Source organism: Xyrauchen texanus, chromosome 18 (genome assembly GCF_025860055.1).
Source record: "Xyrauchen texanus isolate HMW12.3.18 chromosome 18, RBS_HiC_50CHRs, whole genome shotgun sequence".
NCBI lineage: Eukaryota > Metazoa > Chordata > Actinopteri > Cypriniformes > Catostomidae > Xyrauchen > Xyrauchen texanus.
Window position 1 is genome coordinate 44,342,829 of NC_068293.1, and position 12,290 is coordinate 44,355,118.

The 12,290-nt window shown below is 43.9% G+C and overlaps 1 protein-coding gene across 1 annotated transcript in view; it reads left to right on the top strand.

Annotated features, from left to right (window-relative positions):
* Positions 1-12,290, top strand: part of LOC127658920 (anosmin-1-like) — an 87,410-nt gene that overhangs the window by 13,088 nt on the left and 62,032 nt on the right. Inside the window, exon 2 of the mRNA XM_052148491.1 lies at positions 1,063-1,110. Within this exon, the coding sequence (XP_052004451.1) occupies positions 1,063-1,110 (48 nt within the window). The remainder of the gene's footprint in view (positions 1-1,062; positions 1,111-12,290) is intronic.

Genomic DNA, 12,290 nt, shown 5'->3' on the forward strand with positions numbered 1-12,290 from the left:
AGCTAAAACAATTAACTCATTGTAAGTGAAAAATAATATTAATATATATAATATTATTATAGCAGTTTTTTGACGTGGACATTTTTGTCCTCTGAGGACCTTGGAGTAATTTCTATTTATTGAATCCGTCAATCCGCGCATCTTATCACGTGACTTGTTGAGCGTGTTACCATGGAGACATAGTGCATGTTGAGGCTTCACGCTATTCTCCGCGGCATCCATGCACAACTCACCACACGCCCCACTGAGAGCGAGAACCACATTATAGTGACCAAGAGGAGGTTACCCCATGTGAATCTACCCTCCCTAGCAACCGGGCCAATTTGGTTGCTAAGAAGACCTGACTGGAGTCACTCACCACACGTCCCACCGAGAGCGAGAACCACATTATAGCGACCACGAGGAGGTTACCCCATGTGACTCTACCCTCCCTAGCAACCGGCCCAATTTGGTTGCTTAGTAGACCTGTCTGGAGTCACTCACCACACGTCCCACTGAGAGCGAGAACCACATTATAGTGACCACGAGGAGGTTACCCCATGTGAATCTACCCTCCCTAGCAACCGGGCCAATTTGGTTGCTAAGGAGACCTGGCTGGAGTCTCTCACCACACGCCCCACGAGAGCGAGAACCACATTATAGTGACTACGAGGAGGTTACCCCATGTGACTCTACCCTCCCTAGCAACCGGGCCAATTTGGTTTCCAGTTGGGGGATCACATGAGCTCTACCATCTTCTCTCGTATTGGCTGTCGCTCCCAAAAGTCGCTCTTCATTTGCATGAAGTGAAACATTTCTCAACTTTGTTGCGTCGCTGGACACGCCCACATCCGGCCGCCAACGGTCGCCCTCGATCGTGTTGCCGGAAGTCGCCAGCTCTCATCGAAAACGAATGAGATGAGGTCCTTGTGTCGCTGCGTGTCGCTAGCAGAGTGAACGCAGCTTAAGTTGATCGTGTGCGATTGCACATGTACGATTTGAGTGAACATGTTTAATATCTGCTGTAATGTGCATTACTGTTACAGACATGTAATTTTTATTATTTATTTTCTCTCTTTACAGAGCAATGGATCATTGGTGTGGTGCCAGAATAATAAGCAGTGCTCAAAGGTAACAACGCTTTGATCAGATTTAAACCTAGCATGCATACGTTGACTGTTGGCATGGTAACTGGTGAGTGGTGGTGGTGTAGTGGTCTAAAGCACATAACTGGTAATCTGGTAATCAGAAGGTCACTGGTTCGATCCCCACAGCCACCACCATTGTGTCCTTGAGTAAGACACTTAACTCCAGGTTGCTCCGGGGGGATTGTCCCTGTAATAAGTGCTCTGTATAATACATTGGTAATCAGAAGGTTGCTGGTTTGATCCCCACAGTCACCACCATTGTGTCCTTGAGTAAGGCACTTAACTCCAGGTTGCTCCGGGGGGATTGTCCTTGTAATAAGTGCTCTGTATAATACATTGGTAATCAGAAGGTTGCTGGTTTGATCCCCACAGTCACCACCATTGTGTCCTTGAGTAAGACACTTAACTCCAGGTTGCTCCGGGGGGATTGTCCCTGTAATAAGTGCTCTGTATAATACATTGGTAATCAGAAGGTTGCTGGTTTGATCCCCACAGTCACCACCATTGTGTCCTTGAGTAAGACACTTAACTCCAGGTTGTTCCGGGGGGATTGTCCCTGTAATAAGTAATAATAATAAGAATAATAATAATACATTTTATTTAACAGCGCCTTTCTAAACACTCAAGGTCGCTTTACAGATAATAAAACAGGAACAAGGAACATGAAAGTATAAACAAACAATGATTAAATTATTAAAAAAAGGACAAGAACAGTGCATTTACAAATAAGCAAGCTGGAACAGGTAGGTTTTGAGTCTGGTTTTAAACAGGGGGAGAGAGTCGATACTGCGGAGTTCAGGTGGGAGTGAGTTCCAGAGCTGGGGAGCAGAGCGGCTAAAGGCTCTGCTCCCCATAGTGACAAGTCGAGCAGGGGGTACAGAGAGGTGAATAGAGGAGGAGGATCTGAGGGAGCGGGAGGAGGTGGCGATGTGAAGGAGAGCAGATAGATATAGGGGAGCAAGGTTATGGATAGCTTTGAAAGTATGCAGAAGGATTTTAAATTGTATTCTGAATTGAACCGGGAGCCAATGGAGCTGCTGAAGGACAGGGGTTATATGATGAAAAGAGGGGTTCTGGTGATGACACGAGCTGCTGAGTTCTGGAGAAGTTGAAGTTTATGAAGAGATTTCTGGGGAGACCAAAAGAAGGGAGTTGCAGTAATCAAGGCGGGAGGTGATGAGGCTGTGGATAAGGATGGAGGCAGTGTGAGTGGTAAGTGAGGGTCGGAGGCGGTTAATGTTGCGTAGGTGGAAGTATGCAGACCGGCTAACATTATTTATGTGTGACTGAAATGATAGGGATGAATCGAGGATTACGCCCAGACTCTTGACCTGAGGGGAGGGGTAGACCAAGGAATTATCAATGGGTAGTGTGAAACTATTGATTTTGGAAATGGTGGATTTGGTGGCTACGAGGAGGAGTTCAGATTTATCACTGTTAAGTTTAAGGAAGTTTGAAGTGAACCAGTCTTTAATTTCCAATAAGCAGTTGGTAAGGGACGGGGGGGGGGGGCGAGGAAGTGGGTTTGCTGGATACATAGAGCTGTGTGTCATCAGCGTAACAATGAAAATGAATGTTGAATTTTTGGAAAATGTTGCCAAGGGGCAGTAGGTAGGTGATGAAAAGGAGGGGGCCAAGAACTGAACCTTGAGGGACACCAGTAGTGACAGGGGAAGGGTGAGATGTGAAAGATTTTAGTTGAATAAACTGAGTGCGGTCGGAGCGATATGAGCAGAACCAATCAAGAGGGGTGTGCGAGATGCCAAGAGAGGATAGTCTATTCAGGAGAATAGAGTGAGAAATGGTATCAAAGGCCGCACTAAGATCAAGTAGGATCAGGATGGAGATGAGTCCGGAATCAGCAGCTATGAGTAGATCATTGGTGATTTTTATTAGGGCAGTTTCGGTACTATGGGAGGGGCGAAAACCAGACTGGAAAGGTTCGTAAAGACTGTTGAGGGTAAGGAAGGCGTGGAGTTGTGCAGACACTATTTTTTCAAGTATTTTAGAAATAAATGGAAGATTTGAGATGGGACGAAGATTATTGTAGTTAGTGGGATCTAATCCAGGTTTTTTTAGAATCGGTGAGACAGATGCAGTTTTGAAAAGTGAGGGGACAATACCAGAGGAAAGAGATGAATGAATAATGGAAGTTATGAAGGGGAGGAGGGAAGTGAGACAGGTTTTGACCAGGGCTGTGGGGAGGGGGTCAAGAGAACAGGTTGTAGACTTTGATTTACGGATAAGATCAGAAATTTCAGAGGAGGAGGGCAGTAGAAAGCAGCAAAATGAGTCGCTATTGGGGAGGGGCAAAGGGGGAGGGGTAGGCAAGGGGGTTGAATGTAATTGCTGGTGAATAGAGGCGATTTTTTTATTAAAAAAGATAATTAATGAATTACAAGTCTCACTTGAGTACATGTGAGAAGGTAAGGAATCAGGGGGGTTAAAAATGTTATGCATGATTGAGAAGAGAGACCTGGAGTTACCTTCATTGGAGCAGATGAGATCAGAGTAGTAGTTTGACTTAGTTACAGCTATTGAGTTTGAGTATTGAAGAAGATGAGTTTTGTGCATTTCTTTATGAATGGAAAGACCGGTTCTTTTATGTAGGCGTTCAAGTTGGCGACCTTTGGCTTTCATGAGGCGAAGCTCTGATGAGAACCATGGGGCAGAACGTGAAAAAGAAACAGATCGAGTTTTGAGAGGGGCAAGGGAGTTGAGAATATTGCAAAGTCCAGAGTTATAATAAGTGGCAAGGTGCTCTGTATAATACATTGGTAATCAGAAGGTTGCTGGTTTGATCCCCACAGTCACCACCATTGTGTCCTTGAGCAAGGCACTTAACTCCAGATTGCTCCGGGGGGATTGTCCCTGTAATAAGTGCACTGTATAATACATTGGTACTCAGAAGGTTGCTGGTTTGATCCCCACAGTCACCACCATTGTGTCCTTGAGTAAGACACTTAACTCCAGGTTGCTCCGGGGGGATTGTCCCTGTAATAAGTGCACTGTATAATACATTGGTACTCAGAAGGTTGCTGGTTTGATCCCCACAGTCACCACCATTGTGTCCTTGAGTAAGACACTTAACTCCAGGTTGCTCCGGGTGGATTGTCCCTGTAATAAGGGCACTGTACCGTAATTTCCGGACTATAAGCCGCAACTTTTTTCCCACGCTTTGAACCTCGAGGCTTATACAATGACGCGGCTAATATATGGATTTTTCCCGCTTTCAAATTTAATATATAAAAAAAAAGTAATAAAAACAAAAACATTCTGTGACATGCTCAGTTTTTTGGCGGCGTGAAGCTTTCATTAGACCAATGAAATTGCCGAACGGGTTAAGGTCAAAACAACTTTTTTTGTTTACTGTTTAGATTAAATCGAGCGCGCTCAAACTTCCCATCATTCTGATTACGGTAGTCATTTTGTCACCCTCACCATGGCAAAGACATGGAGAAACGCATATGATGCTGCTTTCAAGTTGAAGGTGATTGATCTGGCTGTTGGAATAGGAAATAGAGCTGCTGCACAGGAGCTTGGTCTTAATGAGTCGATGATAAGACGTTGGAAACAGCAGCGTAAGGAATTGACTCAGTGCAAAAAGACAACTAAATCTGAGGCTATTCAACTCCGACACCGAAGGAGATGACTTCAGTGGTTTCAGTGCACAGGACGAGGAAGATAGTGACCAATGACTTTCTTGGTAGGCTACTGTTTACTGCAAATGTTTTATTACAAGCCGTGTGTGGCAGCGGGGCGTGGTCAAGCGCCCGTCCGGGAGAGAAAAGCTGTAAGAGCGCTTACACCTGCGCTAAATTATGTCTAACACCGGTGTCTAATTTCAAGTGCCCTGCTTCACGTGTCCTTCTTGGGAAAACTGTCACACGGGCACCAGTGTGACAGTTATCAGCAGGGCACTTGGCGTTCCAGGTAAGGCTTTTAATGGCCACAGCAATGTTTACAATCAATTTGATAAAGTTTCTCAATTCTTCTATGCGCCAACACTAGACTGACGTGTGTCACTCTCTCAGCTCTGTGGCTGCTGCCTTTTTATGCCGCTCTCCCCATGCTTACTGAAATTAGACACCGGTGTTAGACATAATTTAGCTCAGGTGTAAGCGCCCTTACCGCTTTTCTCTCCCGGACGGGCGCTTGACCACGCCCCCGCTGCCACACCGTGTTTCGTTAAAGCCTGAGTAAAGCTCATTTGTTTCAATGTACCGGTAGGCACCTGCGGCTTATAGACAGATGCGGCTCTTTTATGTTCAAAATAATATTTTATTTAAAAATCAGTGGTTGCGGCTTATATTCAGGTGCGCTCAATAGTCCGGAAATTACGGTAAGTCACTTTGGATAAAAGCGTCTGCCAAATGCATAAATGTAAATGTAACTGGCTCTGTATATCAAAGACTGATGGTATAGACGTAGGGCTGGGCGATATGGCCAAAATTGTCATCACGGTAATCTTTTTCATATTGTTCGATATCGATATTTATCACGATATACATCACGATATACATTTACACATTGCACTTTCTAAATATAAAATACATTCTAAACAGTCAAAATAGTCTCTATACAACTGATTAGTTTATTATTAAAGGCTCGTAACATGCTGATTAATAAAGATACATTTAGAAGGGAAAAACGTTTTGGTCTAAAAGCTGCTTTGAAACCTCGTTAACTCGTGCGGCGCTTCATGTCTGCATACATGCAGGGAAAAGAGGTGATGCGTGCGGAGCGGGACGGGGCAGAAATGATGCATATTTGGTGCTCGAGAACAATATTCAAGATTACAGAAAGATCAGAGCGGTCGTCCACATCACTGTTGTTCTGTCGCGCTCTTCACTAGAGACGATGAGCGGACGCAACCGTTGAAGTCTTGCGGTGCAGATGGAATCAATCCGGTGTCCGACGTAGCCTAATCGTTAGCAAGGCAGCTAGCATTAGCAAGTTCATCCCGTCTGACCCTACGTTACCACTGGCGCGTTGTGAGCGAAGCTGAGAGCGTTTTCAATTCATTCCTATGAAAGCCGAGCGTCACGCCCGCAAGCTGGATCGTAGGATTGGCAGCGGTGCGGAGCGACTCTCTCCTAGCGCTGTGAGCGCCTTTGAGCAGATGTGTTTTAGCGACACGTAGTAAATAGCGAAAATTCCTCAAAAGCTTATCGTTGATTTTCTTTATCGTGATAAATATCGATATCGTTTTATCGCCCAGCCCTATATAGACACGTTCTTGAGGCTTTCTGTTCAGTCGTTGCTTTCTTACAGGAACGCAGAATGATATGGCGAAATGATGCCTGATGCTTTGTTTATATAACTCTCCCCCAAGTTGCTTCCCAAAACAATACTAGGAATCCTCAAATGGTTCTGGAGCGATTTACGAAAGTTAATGATCAAAATTTTGGTTATTAAAAAGCATATGCAGAACAAAACATGATAGATACACATAAGCTCCATGCAGTGTGCTGCAGAGCTCCTTTGGCGCACTTTGTTTGCCATGTTCTCTGATTGGTCGATCTTTCTCTAGGATTATGGGTAGTGTAGTTCTTCATCAGGAATTCTGCTGTTAAATACAATTTCGTTGTTTGTGAAGTTGAAATAACACTGACTGATGGCTTCACCAGAAGCACATTTCAACGATTAACAACTTCAGAGCTCACAGTAGGTCTTTCTATAAAGGTTTATTAGTTATCGTAAAAAATTTACACATTTTTGCATCCAAATCCAAACTGTCGCACTCTCGAGGTATTTGTGAGTTGCGGTGTATGTATAGAGGCCAAATCACTCGCTTATGAGATTGCACATCGGCTAGGATGCAGAGCCCACTGAAAGACAACTTAAAATAAGTTGTAATTGGGTTTTTTCTTAGTTGCCAAAACATTGAATTGCTCCGTTAATTTCAATATGGCCGATCACGCTGGTGCAGTATAATACGAGTGAACTTCAGCCAAGGCGAACAGACACGAACAGGGCAAAACAAAAATTAATTTGACTTTAATGAGGAGGTCAGAGGGCCTCAAAGAGAAGATAAAGTGTTCTTTAAAAGCAAAGCCTCTTTGCTTTGGTGTTTGAATGCAACAAAAGACCTGCTCTTTCCCTTTCCGTGGAGTTGGCCAGTACGGGTTCACTGGTTGCTGGCAGCAGAACTGTCCCCTGTCATTTATCAAGAGCAGTTGTATGTAAGACGGATTTGGCTCTCTGTGTGTCTGAGCATTGGGCGTTCCTCTGCATCTCTCTGAGTCAAAAAAACTTGACGCCCCTGAGGAGATCTTGCCATGCTTGGAGTCGGTGTGTTTCTGTTGCTACTTCTCTTAACATGCCAGTGAATAGTGTCATGCATATTGCTAAGTCTTAGGGGATGTGTAGTTTATTTTAATTGCTAGTGTATCTACATATTAGACGGGCATCTTTGCCCATTGCGTTGCCTTCCATTGATTTATTTTTTAAGTCGTACCATCAGCATCACTTTAGGGCTGGGCGATAAAATGATATCGATATTTATCACGATAAAGAAAATCAACGATGAGCTTTTGAGGAATTTCTATTTAAAGCCGAACACAAGCAGTTCGGCTTTCTCAGGCTGCGTTTCCACTGGGGCGGACGAAATCCGCTCAAAGGCGCTCACAGCGCTAGGAGAGAGTCGCTCCGCACCGCTGCCAATCCTACGATCCACCTTGCGAGCGTGACGCTCGGCTTTCATATGAATGAACTGAAAATGCTCTCAGCTTCGCTCACAACGCGCCAGTGGTGACGTAGGGTCAGACTGGATGAACTTGCTAATGCTAGCTGCCTTGCTAACGATTAGGCTACGTCGGACACCGGATTGATTCCATCCGCACCGCAAGACTTCAACGGTTGTGTCCTCTCATCGTCTCTAGTGAAGAGTGCGACAGAACAACAGTGATGTGGACGACCGCTCGGATCTTTCTGTAATCTTGAATATTGTTCTCTAGCACCAAACATGCATCATTTCTGCCCCGTCCCGCTCCGCACGCGTCGTCTCTTTTCCCTGCATGTGTGTAGACATGAAGCGCTGCACGAGTTAACGAGGTTTCAAAGCAGCTTTTAGACCAAAACGTTTGTGGCTTCTAAATGTATCTTTATTAATCCACGTGTTACGAGCCTTTAATAATAAACTAATCAACTGTTTTGAATTTCGCTTTTACTGGTTGAAGGTTCCTCCTCCCAAGCTTTGCGTATGACATCAAGCACGCCACGCGGGCGCCGCCCATACAGCAGCTCGAATGGGAAAACCCAGTTGAGGCTTGCGGGACCTCACGTACTGCCACGTTCCGACACATCTATCCCTCTCCACGGGATTAGCCCAATTGGGGGCCGGGCATGCATAGTCATGGTCCGGTCCCGCTCTCCTCATCATCACAATATCTTAATTTCCTTTAAAATACAGGTTCAAAACAAACTTTACATTTTGAAGGTCCTATATGGTTAAATCCCAGAAATATGGGATTTTACCCATTTTTCAATGGTTGAAAACTAAATGTGGATCACATGGTATCAAGCAAGTATTTCTTGTCCAACAAAACAAAGGTCTGAAGTACAAATAATGTTGAGACTACAAATGTACCTTTCTAATCTTTTAATCAAAACTAAGTAACGTTTGTGCTTACTTTTACCCTTGTTATAAGCATAAACCCCAATTTTGTTTGCTAGATTACCCTGAAAACAAGACTTCATCTCTTATGCCATTCTGCTTCTCAAATAACCTTTCCTCGTTTTAAGGTGATTTCGATATTTTTTGCAGTGTGCAGTTCACAAAGTATGTTGGAGGGATGTTAGAGGGATTTATTTCTTTGTATCTCTTAAGGCAGGGATTGTTAACTCCGGTTTGAGTCGGTATACTCGCGCACACACTGCTGATCTGCCCTTAATGAAGTGATCTGTTTGCAAAGGCTTTAAACACAAAGCAAGAGCCACACTGGGCCTGTTTATAAAGAGTATCCCTGCAGTATTCTCTGATACAGCTTGTGTGTTTTTGCATTAGTGAAAAGATCTTTTGTGGCCATTGAGCCTTTCACTTCAGATTCAACCGAGTCACCGCTGAAGTCAAACAAAAGCGCAGTGAGCAATGGCACGACATTTCCCCCCTACCTCCACAAACACACTGACACACCGCTGATGCCGTTCCTGTCCACTCAAACAGCCCATCATGGTGTTGGTCTCGCAACAAAAGTCAAGCAAAGGTAGGTTAATTATTCAAACAAAGATCGGGTGACCTCTCGGATCCGTCAGCACTTTTCTCTTCATTTGAGATGGACGGTGAATGCAATCTTGGCCATCTCCTGCAAAATGCCCATCTCTGCTTCAACGCTGGTCCTTCCCGTTCTTATGGTAATTAACCCCATTGCCCTGTTGCCAGAGCAAAAATAGAGGGCATTCGTGGGTATTAGAGCTTCATTAGCATGCCATAGCACCATCATCACCCTCCATTCACACCGGCCTCACTAGGAGGCCACAATGGCCGGCCTTTGTCAGGGCTTTTTTTTTGTGTGTTTTCTTTCATTATCTTTTGTGTGACCACTTCTTCTAGACTTAGAGAAACCTCTGCCTTCACACGGCAAGAAAGTTTGACAACTTCTGGGTGCTTGTTCATGCCAAAAATGGGCGTAGGGGGAGAAAAACAAGAGTTGAAAAGCAGAGAGTTTGAGTTGCTTGGAAGGGTCGAACTTCCAAGAACCCCGAATGGTTGAATTGATTTGCTTTGCAAATTAGCGTCAACGCCAGACAGTCTCGTACTCAGAAACGGACATGCATGGCGGTTTATTGTTTGGCCGGTCGGGTCTACAGAAGATTGGACCCAAACTGAGTTCTGAAATGAATGTTTACAACTTTTGAAGCACTGATTTAGTTGCAAATGGGCAACTAATATCCCAAAGAACCTTTGAGGTATTCATGCACCTGTTTAGTTTATGTATTGCTTTATAAAGTTTGGGCACTGGAAGTGTTATTCTAATGATTGAAGAAAGTTTTACTGTAAATAGAATTGACATATTTAGGGGTTCCTGTTGGGCTGTGAGGTTTTGAGTTAAGAATATCTGGTCCACAGAATTGAACATGTGCCTAGGTTAGCTTTTTAAGGTTTGGCTTGAGGTTTTTTTGGCTAGCAACAGTCATGGAAAAACATTGAGGTGGTTTTCAGACACCCCGGTGTCTGAAACCCCCCCCCATTCACACAATAGAAATTAGCCTGACTTTTGTGGCATTTCAATGAAGTGCTTTTCCAAGTCAGTTGTTACAATAGCAGTAGTTTGACTTCAGTCGTCGTGTATTCTGCTTTTTCAATTGTGGAGTTGAGAAGCAGAGTGGCATAAGATATTAAGTCGAAATCTAACAAAATTTGGTGGAGTTTAAGCTTTAAACTAGAAGAAACTATTTGCCAATGAGGTAAACAAAACAAACTTGTTTTCCCTTTAAATCGAGATTTTTACTTTTCCCATTGGCGAATAGTTTTTTCTTATTATAAGCTTAAATGTTTCTGTGTTTTGTTCGATTTCTCTAAAATCTAGACAACATTTCTAAGTAAACGTAGCAAGAATATTTAGACATTTTTACTGGGAAAACAAGACAAAAATACTTTTTGAGTGAATGAAACACAGTGCTAAAATATACGGCCATGCTACTGAAAATACATCACCAACATTTTCTCTTCAATTTGTGACACAAAATTCCCAATGCGCTCCAAGTCCTCGTGGTGGCGTAGTGACTCCCCTCAATCCGGGTGGTTGAGGACGAATCTCAGTTGCCTCCGCGTCTGAGACCGTCAATCCGCGCATCTTATCACGTGACTTGTTGAGCGCGGTACCGTGGAGACGTAGCGCATGTGGAGGCTTCACGCTATTCTCCGCGGCATCCACGCACAACTCGCCACACGCCCCACCGAGAGCGAGAACCACATTATAGTGACCACGAGGAGGTTACCCCATGTGACTCTACCCTCCCTAGCAACCGTGCCAATTTGGTTGCTAAGGAGACCTGGCTGGAGTCACTACATTACTGGCTATTATCTCATGAGGAAAACAGGCGGTAAACTGAATTTTATTTAAAAGAGATGTTGGTGTACAATTTCTATCGGTCATCATGGCAATTGTATTCGATAATGATAAAATCATGTTGAAGAGCGTTATAACCTGCATATGTCCAGATATCCAGTGAAGTGTGTCGGATTGCGGTGGTCTGCTGCATCCTTCCCGCTCAATCAAAATTGCGCCATGCAAATTGCGTTTGGCAAAAATATTGTGGGTACGTTTATTCCATTGCCTGTTCTCTAAACCACTAAACCAGGGCACTATATAACTGGCACTTTAATTAAAATTACATTTAAATATGTTATTAAAATACCATCATTTTTGTGTGTTGTTTAGTATTTAATTAGGCCAATTATCATAGCTGGTACCACATTTTTTTTTTAAAATATACCCATTTATACACACCAATTTTAAATATCGTCTGCTGTCCCTCACGTCCACGTATATGTGCTTGTACATTGGATGAAACCCGGAGTTTGACGTAAGAGGGAAGCCCCACTATTGCAGCGTAATTCTGCTGCTGGTCATGATGGAAAGTGAAGGAAATGAGCACAGCAACAACTCTAGAATATATGGAAAAAAGCGAAGCAACAGAGAGTATAACAGCAAAGTCTTCCTCGGGTCCTATATTTGTTATTTACACAAGTGTCACAGGGAAATTGCATTGCTGTGGAGCATGCATACTGGAGTAAAGCAAAAGCCGAGAACATGGGCATGTAAGCGCATATGCCGATTTCGAGTTTTAAGCATTTTTGCCACTGTTAACGGCTTTTTGGTGTCCATGTAAATGAGGACATTGAGCATTGGCTTGTGACAGGATGCCCTCCCAGCAGAAGTGCAAAAAGGTGTTGCTTTTAGTGTGAGGCAACACTGTGTTTTGTCCATCAGGAAGGACATCAAAGCTCCTTTTGGTGGATGTGTTAAGCAGATGAGCAACACCTCAATTTAATGTGACACTGGTGTGTTTTCTCCGTGCCGTTCCTTCTTGTGCACGGTGGAGCTTTTTAAAGGATACCCTTGACCGCGAGCCGATATGGAAGTGTTTGACGCAAGCACACTATGACTGCTTTGTGATAACTTTGCAATTAACGGCATGCGCATGTGCCAATGACGC